The 15,717-nt window shown below is 45.8% G+C and overlaps 1 protein-coding gene across 1 annotated transcript; it reads right to left on the reverse strand.

The window, feature by feature from the left end:
• Positions 1-3,554: 3,554 nt before the first annotated feature.
• Positions 3,555-15,649, reverse strand: pggt1b (protein geranylgeranyltransferase type I, beta subunit). Its single transcript, XM_076014672.1, has 9 exons — positions 15,490-15,649; positions 14,918-15,036; positions 12,892-12,956; positions 12,285-12,436; positions 11,884-12,016; positions 11,245-11,290; positions 9,530-9,714; positions 8,486-8,594; positions 3,555-6,514 (listed from the first exon to the last, which is right to left on the reverse strand). Exons 1-9 carry the CDS (start codon positions 15,615-15,617, stop codon positions 6,348-6,350), a joined length of 1,104 nt encoding a protein of 367 aa, XP_075870787.1. The 5' UTR covers positions 15,618-15,649; the 3' UTR covers positions 3,555-6,347.
• Between the last annotated feature and the right edge of the window lie 68 nt (positions 15,650-15,717).

Raw genomic sequence — 15,717 nt, forward strand, 5'->3', positions numbered from 1 at the left:
AGCATCCACAGCAGCATCACGGGGTGTGAGAGAGAGAGAGAGAGAGAGAGAGAGAGAGAGAGAGAGAGAGAGAGAGAGAGAGCCGCTCCTCAGACCTCCACCTCACTCCCTCCTCCCACTCCCCCTCCTCTCGGCAGCCTGTTTGAACATGCGCCGGCTGCCTTCTTTGCGAGAGGCCAATTTTCGCTCGCTTCGCCTCCGTCTTGGAGGGAAAACTCCGCCCTCGCTCGCCCACTGTACCCTCTCCTCCCTCCCTCCCTCCCTCCATCCACATCATCACCCTCAGCGGCGACGTCTCCGGCTCGTAGGGCCCCTTTGTATCCTGCTGTCATCCGTCAATCTGTTTACCCACCAAAACAATCATAATAATCTCAGCTGGCGGGTGGATTAAAGTGGGAGTGTGGGGGGTCGTAAATCTGTTTTTGCGCTCGATGCGCGCTGGAATGGAACGCGAAATGTGCGTGTTTACTAAGCAGTCCGAACCGACGAATGTCAAAAAAAAAAAAAAAATCAAACCACGTGACTTCTCCTTCACCTGCGCCGACCTGGATGGACACCGGGCGAGGAGAGTGACCTCAAAAAACCCCTGTGCGTCATGGGCGTTTCGTGCGTGAGCTGCTGGACCTCGTTGCGGGGGTCCGGATTAAAATCCTGCTTGTATTTTTGTACTCACCCTCCACCCCTCAGCATTTGCCACTTGTTCCGCGTCACCAGATGGCCTCGTGGCTTCATGCAGACAATATTCCACCCCATTGAGCACGTGGAGGGGGCGGGGGGGGGCGGCGGGGTACCGGGCAGGCTGCCCTGAGACAGAATTAATAACTCACCGTCTAACTGACCGATTCATTGCTGTGCTTTTTGTTTTTCTATCGCAGCTGTTGCAGTAAAACCTTAAGGTCTTGCATTGCACCCGTGGTCAGTCAGCTCTTTTTTTGTTTTTTTAGTTCATCCTGGACTTCCCACCAGTGGAGCAGACTCAAATGATTCATCTCCAGAGGACGTTGTGATTTAGCCCTCTGTTTACAGCCGTCCTCGTTAAAAGCCGATGCTTTGCTGCATCTTCCTTGTGTTTGGGATGGAATAACAACAAATGTGTGCCAAAGGGAGCACAGCAAACATCTAGATGGGGTACTGCCACTGACATAGTAGAGGAATAATTGCCCCTTGTGACATCATAAAGGGTCAGTATTGGAGCACACATTCTGAAAATTGTATAGCAAGCTAAATAAGTAAATATTTTTTGCCATTCCTGGATGGTTCATCAACAGTTAAAGGGAAGTTTGACCATAGAAAAAAAAAAACATTGAAAATTAACCTTGGAACTCGAATGCTAGTCATTCATTATGTCCACAGACCAATCCTACTGTTCCAGTAGTTAAAAGTTAATCGTAGGTTAAAGTGATTAGGTCAAATTAGTGTGTTGCACTACAGCCACAAGATTACGGTCGTCTCAAAAATAATAACTATGTGAGGAAGAAATGAGCATGGAACAGGGAGAGATGAAAGTCCACGGATCAGTGACTTCATCAATCAATGCCTGTGACGGCTTCTAACTGATACAGGCACAAGCAGATAAATCATTATGCTGCGTGTGTGTGCACTGGTCGCGTGTAACTGCGGCCCCACATGACCCTCTTAACCGTTTCCTGCACTCGTGTAATATAAGTAAAGACGGCACTTGACAGTCCCATAAAAGCCGCCATAAAAGAGCCGCAGTACCCCGAGCACGACAGAATAATCAATACGGGGCATTGATTAGTATGTTTTACTAAGCAGAATTGATTCAGGTTAAGTGACTGGAGAAAACAGCTGTTGCATAATAAGCCCACTTGTGCCCCCCGAGCGCCCCAGGGGGCATGTGATGCATCCAGACTGAGTCATTGGTTCACGTGCCGCAGAGCAGTAAACACCTTGTTTTTCTATGGTTTTCTGACAGCGCATCTTGAATCTCCCAGACCAAGGAATGAAATCCTGCTCATCCATCTTGCCGAGCTCAATCGTAATGGGTTTTCAGATACAGATGACCCCCGCCTCATCCTCATGCACCGTGCAGGGGATGACTCCTCACAAAATGGACATTTTGGCCCGAGCTCAAGATGAATCGCAGAGTTCAAGGATTTCGTTGGAAAACGAGCCCAAGTTATCTCGTGCATTAGCATCTTAAAATTGGTGTGCCTCAAGCTGCAGCAGGATAAATGTTGCTCCCTAATAATCAATCCGACTCCTCAGATACCTTTAGTGTTGCGTGACTCTGTCATTGGCATTTATTTTGTATTAACCTCAGCCATTTTAATATTGAGTCTCGTATCAAACATATGTTGGATGGCCCATCCAACTGGCCTGACCTTACTATGCAGAAAATAACCTTGAAAAGGGAAAAGGAAAACGCAAAGACAGACACACAAAACAGGCCGACAGAACTCACAGCAGCCGTCTCACTGACGCGCATGGAGAATTTACACCGCTCTCCACAATCCTGATTGGATATCGGAGTGTAAGTGGGCCACATTTGCCAGGGTCAAATTACCTCATCAGTGCCAAGAGCGAAGTCTGCGCTGTGACTGACTGTGCTCCGCAGCTCCCAGGTGGGATTCTGTGTGCGCGCTTGTGTTTGTGCCCAGCTCCCCTCCCCCACAGGGCTTTTAATTGTGCTTTAGTCACTGACCTAGTAAAAGAACATGGAGGTAAATAAAACCGTCGGGACAAGCTGTGTGGAGGAGGCAATTTGGCGGACAGAAAAAGCTTATGATGTAACAGATATAGAACAGACAGACAGGAAACAAACTGTGCACGTGTAACGTTCAAGAAACGTCAACGCTATAAATCCATCCACGATAGAAAGGCAGGCCCTGATATAGCGCCTCCATCAGGACAAAAAAAAAAAAAAAAAAAAAAAAAATCAAACTTGACTCAGAAAGGACGACGACAAAAGTGATTAATAACAAGTTTTTTTATTCACCATAAATACAGTAAGCACCAGCAAACTAGAATCAACATTTCTGTCCTCATATTCAAAGCCGTCACTATGATACATCACTGGTCAACACCTGTAGCCCCGCCCCCTCCTCCTCCTCCTGCGGACAGGCGTTCACCTTGAGCACTTGCACGATAAAAGTCACGTATTTATAGACATTTACATTTGATTTTATTTATCTACACTCAATATTTCTATAAAGCATAGAAAAAATAAACTCCATTATATTTTTTTCTCCCCCTCCCCAAATCAATAAATACATTATGCGTGTTAGTCAATGACGGGGCACGGCGGCCTCTTCTCTACGGAGCACAGAGTGGTGGTTCCTTCTGTTCATGTGGTGGGAACTGCGGCGTGATGCACAGGACACGATGAAATAATAAATAACTAACTGGAGCAAAGGCGTAAAGCACCTGCCACCCAGCTGACCTTTTTTCGGGGCACAAGAGTCTCTGGAAAGTTCTAGCTTCTTCCCGCTTTCATGGATTCAGCATCAAAGACAAAGGTGAAGGTTCAAAATACACTGCAGCATTCTTAGCCCTCTGTTCACAGCTTCCTGCTGGAACTGACACTTTCCCCCCCACGTTTTGACAGTGGGGGCGGGAGCAAGAACAAGGCAGCCTATGAGGTTGGTACCAGAGGGTGGGGACAAACCCGTGGGTGGTTGGCAAGAGATGAAGCCTTTGTGACATCATGAAGGGCTGATATCGAGTACTGGGGGAAAAACTGGAAAAAAAAAATGTGATAAGCGAAGGAAGTGAGACTTGGAATCCTCGAGGAGGTGACTGACAGAGATCAGCGACAGACTGTTGGAGCGACACTGATAATCTCAATGGAACTTCCTGACAATGTGGCCGCCATGGAGCATGCCTTATTCAGATTGGAGTGAGCATTAAGACCATGGCCTGGTCTGGGAGCAGGAAATCAATCGGACACGATGAAGAGACGTCAGTCAATCCGGAAGATTAGACTGGATGAATACAGCTTAAAAAAAGAGGGGAGTGGGTGTGGGGGGGTAGGGAGGTGGTCCTGGAGCTTTCCTCCCTCAAAAGACTCTATTGTCAGTGCTTTAGGGTGGCAGCTCAACTCAACTAATGCTAAGCAAACTGTACAAGGCACCCACAGGGCAAAATCCAGTTCAGTTCTACCACAGGCACATTTCAGAGGAGTTTAGTTTAGTGAGCGGTTTGACGACAACGTCAATTTTAACACTGACATTAAAGGGCCGCGTTACGGTAACCAACTCTGGGTCTGAGGATCAAGTCACCAGCAGAGACCAAAATGTTTTTTTTTTTTAAATATATATTTTTACATGATGAAACAGAAAGTTTATCAAGACGAACAGCAAAGTCGACTTCTGTCAGCCTGCTTAGTTAAATACTAACAAACCATTAGGGGAAAGTAAAACGAGGCGATGTGTGTTTTTCAGGATTGTTTGGGGTTCAGACAGACGATTCCAGCCTCCGACAGTTTACAGTTAATAATAGATGGGGCCAAATTATTTATTCATTCAGCTCTCTGCGCTTTTGTCCCGCTCCCGGTCTGGCCGTTCTGCCTCTCGGTTCAGAAAACGAGGGCAAGTTAGTTGGCAAAGCCTCCTCCCGACGCGGTGGGAGGAAGAGCTGCAGCCTTGACACTATTTTCATTATCTCTCAGAAGTAGCAGCAGACTCCCCGCAGGTAACGGGCCGCAGACAGACAGAGCGACGCCACGTTATTGTCTCCGGACCGACCGGCGCGTCGTCCCGGGTAGCAGGTGTTGCTGCTGCGACAGGAGTCTTTGAAATAAAAGGGCGTGGCTCCGTGTCTGCGCGAGGAGGCGCCGATCGGCCAGACTCGCAGCAACTGATGCGACGCGAAGGCGGGAGGCTTTGAAGAGAGTGGCAAGACCGAGAGAGCAGACAGGGAAGGAGAGAGAGAGGGAGGGAGGAAGTGGGGTTATGAAAGAAAGGTGGTTGCCCACCCCACCCCCCCCCCCCCCCCCCAAACGCCTCCTTTGTTTGTTCTCCCAAAACAAGAAAATTCCCAGCGCTCCACGCTGGAATCCATATACAGCTCTGTTATTTATGCCGTTTCTTCTATTGATTTAAGGCCGTCTGGTGCCTTCAAGGGCGGAGAGAAGCTGGTGAAGATTGACTTCAGGGGTTCTTGGGCTACGTGTGGATGGAGTCTGCAGCTAAAATTAACTGCGCCTTCCTTGGAGCAAAGATGCAATTTTCATCCTTTCAAAAGTCCTTCCTATTAAGGCCAAAATGCTGAAGCTTTGTCCAGCTTCAGGGGGAAATGTGGTTTATGAGCTCCAACTTCTGCAATCTACAGAAGAGGATTAGGGCCACAAGAAGAGAAAATAATTTTTTTCAAGTTTCCAATTTGAGATTAAAGTCAAAATTTGGAGAATAAAGTTGACGTGAAAAAGACTGAATTTCGGGATTAAAAATCGAAATTTTGCAATTCACATGAATGTGAAGTAAGTCCAAATGTTGAGAATAAAGTAGAAAGGCTCTGAACGCAAGACAAGCGGAGTGCTTCCGTTTTTGCCAGTTTCACGGTAACTGTGGGTGAATCTGATGAAATTTCAGCCCCAGAGGTGCGATTATTTTTTTATTTTTTTTTTATTTTGAACGAGTCAAGTCTGCCGTCACCTTTGCGACTGGAAGGCTTGAGGGCTTGGCGAGGTCAAAGGGCGACGTTCAGAAGGGAAATATCACAGGATGAAGAAGAAGAAGAAGAAGCCAAACACACTACAGAGAGCATCCAGTAGGGAGGACTGTGCCTGAGGAGCGGCCCGAACTGCAAAGCTGAATGTGTCGCTCAGAAGAAAATAGAAATATTGGCTTTGCACAGGGATTTCTACATTTTGGCCATTCGCAAAAAATAGTTGCACCCCCAGTCATGTTGACACTTGGGGGGTTTCCCTTCTCAGTCTCCTCTTTCTCAGACTGGCTGTGGGTGTGCCCATGCTGTTGCTGACGCTGTGTAAACTACAGGGAACCTGCAATTCCTTTGAGTCGGCGACTCATCTGGCACACGATTGCTTCTTTTGTCTTGTGTTCAACCCGACAACCACTTAGCACTCACTGTATTGTTCACTGCAGTCCACTGGTGAAAAGGCAGCAGAAAAGTGTGGCATATATTGCTTAACACAAAAGTCACTGTAGCTGGATTTTAAATGAGCACCTCCAGGGTTAGTCGCTCGCAACTGGAGACTTTTCTTTTAAAAAAAAACAAACAAATAAACAAACAAAAGCCTTTAACGGCTAAAACAGAGGCCTCTCAGACGAGGGGCCCAAAATGCCTCAGGTCAATATTCCAGTTGCCTCCGACTGACTTGTTGCTGGGGTGGCTCGTGCACAAAGTGGCCGGCGCTCCCGCCGTCATTGCTGTCTGCCGCAGCTGTCCGTTCTGTCCTTCCATGTCTGCTGCAGCTGCTGGAGGCGCTGAAAGGCTCTCTGGGTGATGTTAAGAGCTGGGTGGACCTTCCTCAGGCTCGGCTCGCCTATCAGAGACAGACCGCACAGCCCCAAGTATGCGTGCAGGGGGTCTGGCGGCCAAGAAGCGGAGACGACGGGGGGTGGGGTGGGGAAGGAAATAGATATGGGGTGAAGAAGAGGAGGAGGGGAGGCGGAGAGGAAAAAGAACTGGTGTGAGAACTGGTTGGACGTGTTTGAGAGGCAGCGTTTAAGTCTGACGGTTCTGTGGATGTTACAAAAAAGTGTTTTATCAGCGAGTCCTGTTGTTTGTAGATAGTTTGTGGACGATGCAGAGGACAAAGATGACTTGAGCAGCAAAACAGAGCGACACAGATTGATTCAAAGTCTTCATCGGGCTTCTGATCTGGCTCCTGATGAAGACTAACAGTCGATTCACGATGCTCTGTTTAAATGCCTGTGATGAAAGGATCTTTTTACTATCCTCGGATGGATTGCACCAGTTCTCAAGGCCGTCTGCAGTTTGTCTGCAAACCCAGAGTTCTAGAAGCGTGTTCAATTTTTTTGGTGATTTTTTTTTTGTGTGTAAAGAGCACAACAATTTATCAATTATTATTGTTATTAACCTTTGTTTAACCATACAAAAAACATTGGGCTCAAGATCTGTGCATAACATAAAAGTGCAAAACTGCAATCCACGTCCATGCAGGCCTCGGCCCTGTCTGGAGTGTCTGTACACTCCCTGGTTGTATTGTTGTTGTTTTCTTACACAAGAAGCCAACGTGTATTAGTTGACATTTTAGACATGCAGAGCCGACCCTCACCCTAATTTAATTTTCTATTGAAAACGCAGCACAGCTTTGATGAAAAGATATAAATGATGCAAATATTCTTCCCCCACCCCCATGACCTCCATCCCCTCCCTGGGATCTGAAATGGGCAGTAAATGGAGCCATAATGGATTTCTAATGAAATGGCACATCAGTGGACAGCGACATCATAATCAATCAGAGCACAATTAGCTGCAAGACTCAACGAGTCGAACCCAGGGCCAACGTGAAGACAAGTCTGGGTTTGCCCCCCAAAAAAAATACAATCTCAAGTTATTTCACGTTTGGAAAGAACATGGTGGCAACTGACTGATAATGATCACAAATGTTTTTGACAACAACCGCAGTTACTTCTTTTCCCTCCGGCCAGCCATCGCTCCCGTCTTCCCAGATCTCGTTATTGCACCAAGTATCGATGCCACGTCAGAAAAAGACTCCCTTTATTCCCTAAACGCTTCTTTTGTCCTGTTGCACTCGCACAAGGTTTTTTGCAACACGGCACCTGTTCCGTTCCTGCAACGTGAGGAGCTCCAGCCTCCGTGACCTCCAGCTACATCGACAACAGTCGCCTCATCAATTACCCATTTACAGCGACGAGCACGCACGTAAGCAGCGCACCTATGAAGGTTTAGGGTTACAGGGGCGTTTCCATTCATCCCAGGCAGAGACTATCGACCTCGGCTCCACCCCGACATCACTGAGCCTGACCGGCCGGAGCTGCTTTATTCCTCCTTCTTACTGTCTGCCACAAATTTTGATGGCAGAACAAAGAAAACGGTGAAAGACGTTCAACAATTCCGGCTGTATACTATTGCTCGGATCGGTTGCATTAAAACCACCAAGAACTTGGGGAAGAAAAAAAAAATGACTGAGGGCTCAATAATTCAATCACAGGAATTTTACATGACGTACAAAAAACAAAAAAACAACCATCGACCCATGGACTGCTGTTAGCAAAGACATGGTCGTTTCTAAAAGGATAAAAAGAGATGAATACAAATACCAAGATCGAGTTTTAATTTACACAAAATTATAATGTAACGTTGACCAATTCCAATGAATTTGGTAAGATTTGACCAGTGGATGTGTTCTTCAAGTAGTAAACTGTTTAAATCCAAACATTTAAGCAATCAGTTTGTAGACAAAAATGACTGTTGGGATCTTTACCCAACAAACATTACAGTCTTTCCAGTAGCGGATTTATTTTTGTCAGATTGGCACTAGAACTTGACGTTTTACTTTTAACTCTTTTACCTGGGTGGCTGTCGGGCCACTTGGCAAACCCCCCCACCAGCCGATCCTGCGTGGAGAGGATGAAGCTGCGGTTCTTGTCAGAGTTGGTGTACTGGAAGACACCCAGGAGCTGCAAGCAGAGAGAGAGAGAGAGAGAGAGAGAGGACACTGTGTTGAACTGTGGATGTGCGTGGACATTATTTGTCCAGGAAGAGTAATTCAATTAAAAAACAAAACGCCTAAAAACATCAAAAGCGTAACTGCTATCCAAACTACACTTTCACCATGTGCAAATATTTTGTATTGGTGAGCGCATACATCCCTCTGGCACAGTAATGACCCAGAAATTCACAGCTTTTCCTGCATTGTGTTTGCTCACGTACGCTGGCGTGCGTGCGTGCATGTGTGTATGGCTCTCTTAAAGCCGTTCTCAGCTGAGCTCACTTTTCGGCAGCGTGTGCATGAATCACGTACCTCTGGCACAGTTATGACCTACATGCTTGATGCGGGTTTTTATGGGTGTGCACATGCGCGTGTCAATAAGATTTGCCACACTAATTAATTTCAATGATTTCATGACCTGCACACACGTTGCCATTACACAGCATCTCCACTGACCCCCGGCAGACTGCGATGGATTTTAAGTGTGTCGTGCAGAGACGGCCGCTTTGTGTACTTCGACGCACTGTGATGTGTAACGACGATGATTTTTTTATTGCAATATTTTCACCTGGAGTATCTGAATGATTTGTCAGGTTGCACTGCTGTGCATCATGAGGGGAGACGTCGAGCTTGAACTCATCAACATCGCATTGATTAATGGCTCTGCTAGATCTACAAATGAACCACTGTGCCAGTGGATGTAATTGTGATCTGTGCCTCACTTATGTTCTGAAAGCCCTTAAGTATATAAACAATCCCTCATTATTTATGACATGCTTTTACTTGCTTTTTTTTTATTCTTCCCACAGATCGTTTCGCGATTGTGAAATGTGGAAGTGCTACAATAGTGCAGGACAATGGAGTTAAAAGACAACTGATCAGGTTGGGACTTGCGTGCTGTACCTCGAGTGTAGCTCCCACCCAGAAGGAGTAGCAGGTGTCGACAGGCTTGTTGGGGCGCCCGTGGAAGCCCGTCTGCTGCCGCATGACGCACCAGCGTCGGATCCGATCCAGCTCCCGTCGGCTCAGCGCCTCCTCCAGTCGGCCCATCAGACACAGGGAGGCGATAGCGCAGTACGTCCAGCCGCCTGCACCGCAGACACACGAGCAGGGGTTGGTGTTTCACATGAGGGAACGAGCTGGAGGTCAGATGAGGCCTTTCCCAAAATGTTTTTTTTATGTTTTATTTCTTTGAATATCCGTCTGGCAGAGAGCAGGAGGAAACATGGAAACTGTTTGTCCCATTCCAACAAGTTTGACCTGAACCAGGTAGCAACTGGGTGAGGCTTTAGGTTGGCAACGTGTTCTGTGGTTGAACAAAACACTGGCGCAGAACTAATATCAACATTAATCGGAATGTTAGATGAAATTGTGGACTCCAATCTGTGGGTCTATGGGTCGCTAAACTCAAACTCAGTTTATCAGTGAAAGCAGCAGCAGCTCTCCATCACTTTCTTCAATGCAGCTTTCAGCCGTTGTCACTGTCACCATGACTTAAATTTATCCCGTCTCCCAGCTGCTAATCTGTGTCTGTGTGTACAATTGTGTGTGTGGATGACAGAGACAAAGACAAGGTGGTGTGTGTGTGTGTGTGTGTGTGTGTGTGTGTGTGTGTGTGTGTGTGTGTATCTGCCCAGCGCTACACTCCTCTTCCTCTCATAAATCACGTCTGACTTGCTGTCTGCTCCAAGATCAGAGCGGTAGACGATAAATCTGGATGAAGCATGACACAGTGGAATGAAGGAGTAGTAGTCCTTCAGTAAAATCATTTAAAAATAATAATAACAAAACAAAGAATAACCAAAAGCGTTTGGCACCATTTTCTCAGTTAATACGCCCATTAAAAGTGAGCTGATTTTTGTGTGTGATTTTCATGAAAACCTGGAACTGGGAGGTTTTTTTTTTAAGTCCATTTAATTAAAGCTGAACAAAAATGTTTGCATAGAGACGCATCTGATAAATGCAATCACCTAAGAGAAAGACGGCGAAGGCTAAAACATACCAGTACAGTCCAACGAGCTTGTCATCGTGCTGCGTGTCGACAACGATTGACACAACACGACAGCCCAGGATTAACTTTCCTATTCTAATCCACTCATGGCCAAAATAGCTGTTCTCAGTGTGAAAAAACATTGACAGGGTGCAGCTTGCAGGAGTGGGAATATGGCGCCAGTGTGATGCACCACGGTGCGACACGGACAGACTTCCTGGTACGAGTTCGCACACAGAAAATAACCAAAGTGGGCATTCTGACCTGCATCAGAAAGAGCAGGAGTATTCTGGACTGCAGAGTCATTCCACTCAGTGTGGGAGGTCTAGTGTGTGTGTGTGTGTGTGTGTGTGTGTGTGGTTGGGGAGTGGGAGGTATGGGGGGTTAATAAAGACACTGTATGTGCAGAGATTTCAGTGGTTAATCCTTTAAACCAGTTACGAGCATCATCCTCCTTCATGCGCTCTAACGCAACCACTGACGCATTTTGATCTCATTGAAACCTTTTAACCGCAGCCAATGAAAAACAACAAAAACAAACTCGATAGACTTAAAACCTAAAATCCAACAGAAAAGTGAGCCTGGTTTCTGTGAGCAGGTATTAAAAAAAAAAGAAAAGAAAACTCACCATGTGACTCTCGCCCAGATCCCTGGCCAAAGCCGCTGTCGTATGACTGCAGATGACAGAGAGGACAACATTCAGGTACTATTCAGGTGAGTATTGATCAGACAAGAAGGGTTCCTGCACGCCACATTTGAATAAAGTTTTAATTATCTCAAACATCTGAAGTCGTAAAAATTGAACAGGCACATTCCACTGGCACAATCAAGCTCCAACGCTGCCTTTGAAACTTAAATAAAACAAACAAAACCTGAGCTAGTAATGAATGGAAACATCTCACTGCAGAGATGAGTCTAATGACCATCCCACACACAGACCGTCTTGATGTCTCCAAACACAAGTGATGGCAAAACAAACAGCAAAGGAGGAGTCGGCCCTAAATCTATCACTCAAATGCTCTGATTGAAGCAAAGCCACGTTGTTTTTGTTGTGAAGTGAAGCTGCCGCAGCTCTGAGCCCAGCAGCGCTGAGCCCGACGCCTCATCCATTATAAATGAAGTATTCCTAGGCACAGTGCCACCTACTGATGGTGGGTGGTCCATTTTCCCATTCCAGTGTGGCTGCACTGCAGTGAACGGCCCAAAGCGCTGCCTTCTTTTCCTGAATCATCGGTGCGTCAAACTCCACTCTGTCCTCTCGACTTACCAAACTCCCTCTGATGTACTCGATGGCTTTCTGGATGTCCATCCCCGACCAGTCGTCCAGCATGTAGCAGATGCTGGCCGCGCAGTAGATGAAGCGGATGTCGTTCTCGCTTCCCTCTGGCACGGCGTAAAAACTGAAGGCGGGGAGAGACGGAGAACGGAGAGAGCCGCGTAAACAGTCTAAAATTAGCTGCGCGAGCCGCTGCTTTATTCCCAGCATTACAGTTAGCGTCAGTCACTGAATATGCAGGTGTGTCTGAGTCAGAGTCAAAGCGTGAGCGAGTGCAAAGAGTTGCTGCCCAAGGGTGGAGGTGACGTCAGAAGTTTGTTGCAAAGTGAAATCAAATAACGTCACAACGAGAGAGTCTTTCCAAGCGCTTGTGTCTCTGCGCTTGACCTCACCTGCCGTCCTCGAGCTGCAGCGCTCTGAGACCAGCCAGGCAGGCCTGCTTGTTCACACGGCTCAGGTCGTCTCCCAGGATGAGCAGCGAGCACAGTCCAGTGTAGGTCATGGCCACGTGGCCGCTGTCATACGGATGGGGCACGCCAGGACCCTGAGGAACACACACAAAAGTAAATGGATAAATAAACAATTAAGAAAATTCATACTGACAATCTTATTCATGAAGCCACAGACAAATTAGTCATTAGTTAGCAGTGCATTAATGAGGGAAATAACTCGGGCTGCCAATGCTCGTCTCCCTGGAGACAAAAGTGGCGAAGGCGAAGTAGGAAGAAAAAAGGGAAAAAAAAAACCCACTCACTATAATGAGTGACATTAAGGTTAGTGAAATGGGGCCACTAGAACCTGGACCAGCTCAGACCCCCTGATGGGAGAGAACAGATTGGCACGTGACTGAAGTGGTTTCAAAGAGCTTGTTTGTTTTCAGAGGGATTTTTTGCAAACAGCGAGGAGCCGAGATTTCCCCTCTGCAAAAATCTCAAAAATTGAGCGCTCTGTACCAGACGAGAGGCCACACTTTGGGGCTCTGGGTTCGAGGAGCGGTACCTTGGTGCTGTAGGGAATTCCAATATGTGACGATCCTCGAAAGCCACAGCGACTCAGGTTTGATTCTGTGGAGAGAGAAGCACAGCAGGTGGACGGTGTTTTAGCACAGACATCATTAAATGGATGAAAGCAACACTCAACACCGCTTCGGCAGCAGCACACCGTTCCACTTGACCTTCAGTGAGATGCTGCAGAGAGCCTGAGCTGGCTAACGGAGGCTGCTGTTGCCACCTACTGGCCGTGACGCAAACCTTGCATGCTGCAGAAGCCCAGGCGTGCAATGTCAAACAGCAGAGAGCGCGTCACGCTGCGTCCACTGTGGGACACCTATGATACTAAATGATGTTGGTCCGACCATCCTGATCATTCATTGTTTTACATTCAGTCTTATGTTATTTATCGACTACTTATATGAACACAGCTGACCGCACTGCTGTACAAATGACCCAACCATGACACATGAAAAAAGCACCAAGCAAACTAATCACATAAAATGTTGCTAAAATAACAGCAAAGCAATAAAAGGCAGTGTTGTACTGCATTAAAGGTCACAAAACAGCAGTAAGTTTGAAGAAGCCTATAAACACTTATTTTTAACACTTATTTCGATGTGTAAATAATTTGTGTGTATGTATATATATATATATATATATATATATATATATATATATATATATATATATATATATATATATTATTTCTTTTATTTTTATTTCACTGTTTGCACTCTTTTTAAATGCTTCTCTTTGCTCTGTATATGCTGCTTTAACAATTCAAATTTCCCCCTGGGATAAATAAAGGTTCATTCTTATTCCTAAACAGACAGCAACGCAGATAACACCTGACGCAGATGGCTCAGCAACTCACACCTCTGCGTTTGTATCATGTCAGATGGCCACACTTCAAAATGATAGCACGTTCATGATGGAAAACACTTATTTGTTTGATAACGCCACCGAAAGCCACCTAATGGACAGGTGTCACGCGGTAGAGAGCCTCCCCAACACACATTTTATATTCATTAATTCAACACAGCTGCGCTGGGTTGGGACAGCAGGGAGGCCACTCGATGATGGCTGATGAAAAGCTTGACAGCTTCAAATAAAAGTGTGTTTTCTCATCTAATGACAAGACACAAGCCAGACACCAAACATATGGCAGCGGCAAAAAAAACTAGACCAATCGAGCGTGTCTTATCCTGAGATGATTTCTGTGGGTGACTTGAATAATTAAGAAACTGGGCATCGAAACAGATGGCTCGGATTGGCTTGTTAGAGAGCGGGGGGGAAAAAACATAACAAGTCATTAAATATTTAGAGCTCAACTTTGCCTGACAAACAGGAGGACAGTTGGAACAAGTTAGGCAAAGAGGACACCTGGAGGCCAAAATTCAAAAAGAGTAAAACTCACTTTGAGAACTTTAAAAAAAAAAAGTTGAACTTAGGGTCATTTTTAAGAAGTTCAAACCCCCAAAAAGTAATGCACTTGCACACTTTAAATCTTCAGCAAACTTCCAGAACCTAACAAGTAAACACAGGTTTAATAGAGATTGTTTTAATGGGAAAAGTCTCTCCAATGTGCCTAAACAGCAAAACTGTCAGTAGGGTCACAATTCAAATGTATATGTTTAAATGGTTGCGATAATCAAAATACGTTTTTCCTAGAAAGGGTTTAAAATTTGGCATCAGCTGTCGTACATGAAGCTCCACAAAGATTTTTACTTCCTATCCAAAAAAACACAGTGTCTAAGTGCCTGCAGTGGGTCTGCTCACAACAATGTATTAGTTTTAGACATATTCTTATTATTAGTTTGTTTGTTTCAAATGGTAAAACATTAATTTTCATGAGTTCAAGTACCTTCTTAATCATAAATCTCTCTCACTCACACACACACACACACACACACACACACACACACACACACACACACACACACACACACACCCTGTCAAATCGACTCGTAATGAAGTTTGTGACATTTACAATCGTGTGTGGTAACAAAAGGGACGACAGACAGAAGACTTACGATCTTCTGTTGGCAGAACCTGAAGTGAATAGATCCACTCGATCATCACATCCCTGTCAATCACATCCAGAGCATCCAACACGTCTAGTCCGGACAAGGCGAAGAAAATGACAGTTAACCTGGAAAACAGGATGTGATAAGCTGCAGGAACGAAAGCGAAGTGAACGTGATAACATGTGTGAAAGACCAGTCTGACTAAATCTAGTTATATATGGATATTTTTTGATACAAGAAAATAGCTCCAGGGAAAATTCAGGCAAGAGAAACCCCCGAGCAACTTCAAAATCTATTGGTCTTTAAGTTTCTCTTTTAGAAAGAAAGTTAACAACAGCTACGAAAGTAAACGAACAAGTTTTACCAAACAAAACGCCTTGCAACGTTATTCGTTTCTTGCGAAGGGAACGTTACAGACAGTCTGTCACAACTTGACTACCTGCAGTTAGCTAGCAAGCTAAGCTAAGTTAGCATTTGCCTCCATTCATTTGGTTGGGCTGTTAGCCCCGGCTGCGAGTCAGGCTACTCGTCCAAACGTGGAACTTTAAGAATAACGTTTCTCATTTCAGCGACGCTACCTTGTTGTTTCCAATGAGGCGTATCTCTCGGGCAGCACCTGCAGCGTTCTTTGGAAGAACCGTACGTGCCTATCCTTTAAGAAGTCAATTTGCTCATATTCTTCAAACTGGCTCCCCTCTTCCGCCATCTTTGCATCCGCACCTATGGGGAATCTTTTCCGGTATGTTTGTTTTTCAGAGTAAAAGCCCACTTTTTGCGGTGCGCATGGAAATTGTGACGCTGGAGTT

The sequence above is a fragment of the Nelusetta ayraudi genome, unplaced genomic scaffold, assembly GCF_046127955.1.
Source record: "Nelusetta ayraudi isolate G7.1 ecotype Tasmania unplaced genomic scaffold, CSIRO-AGI_Nayr_v1 ptg000170l, whole genome shotgun sequence".
In the NCBI taxonomy this organism is placed as follows: Eukaryota; Metazoa; Chordata; class Actinopteri; order Tetraodontiformes; family Monacanthidae; genus Nelusetta; species Nelusetta ayraudi.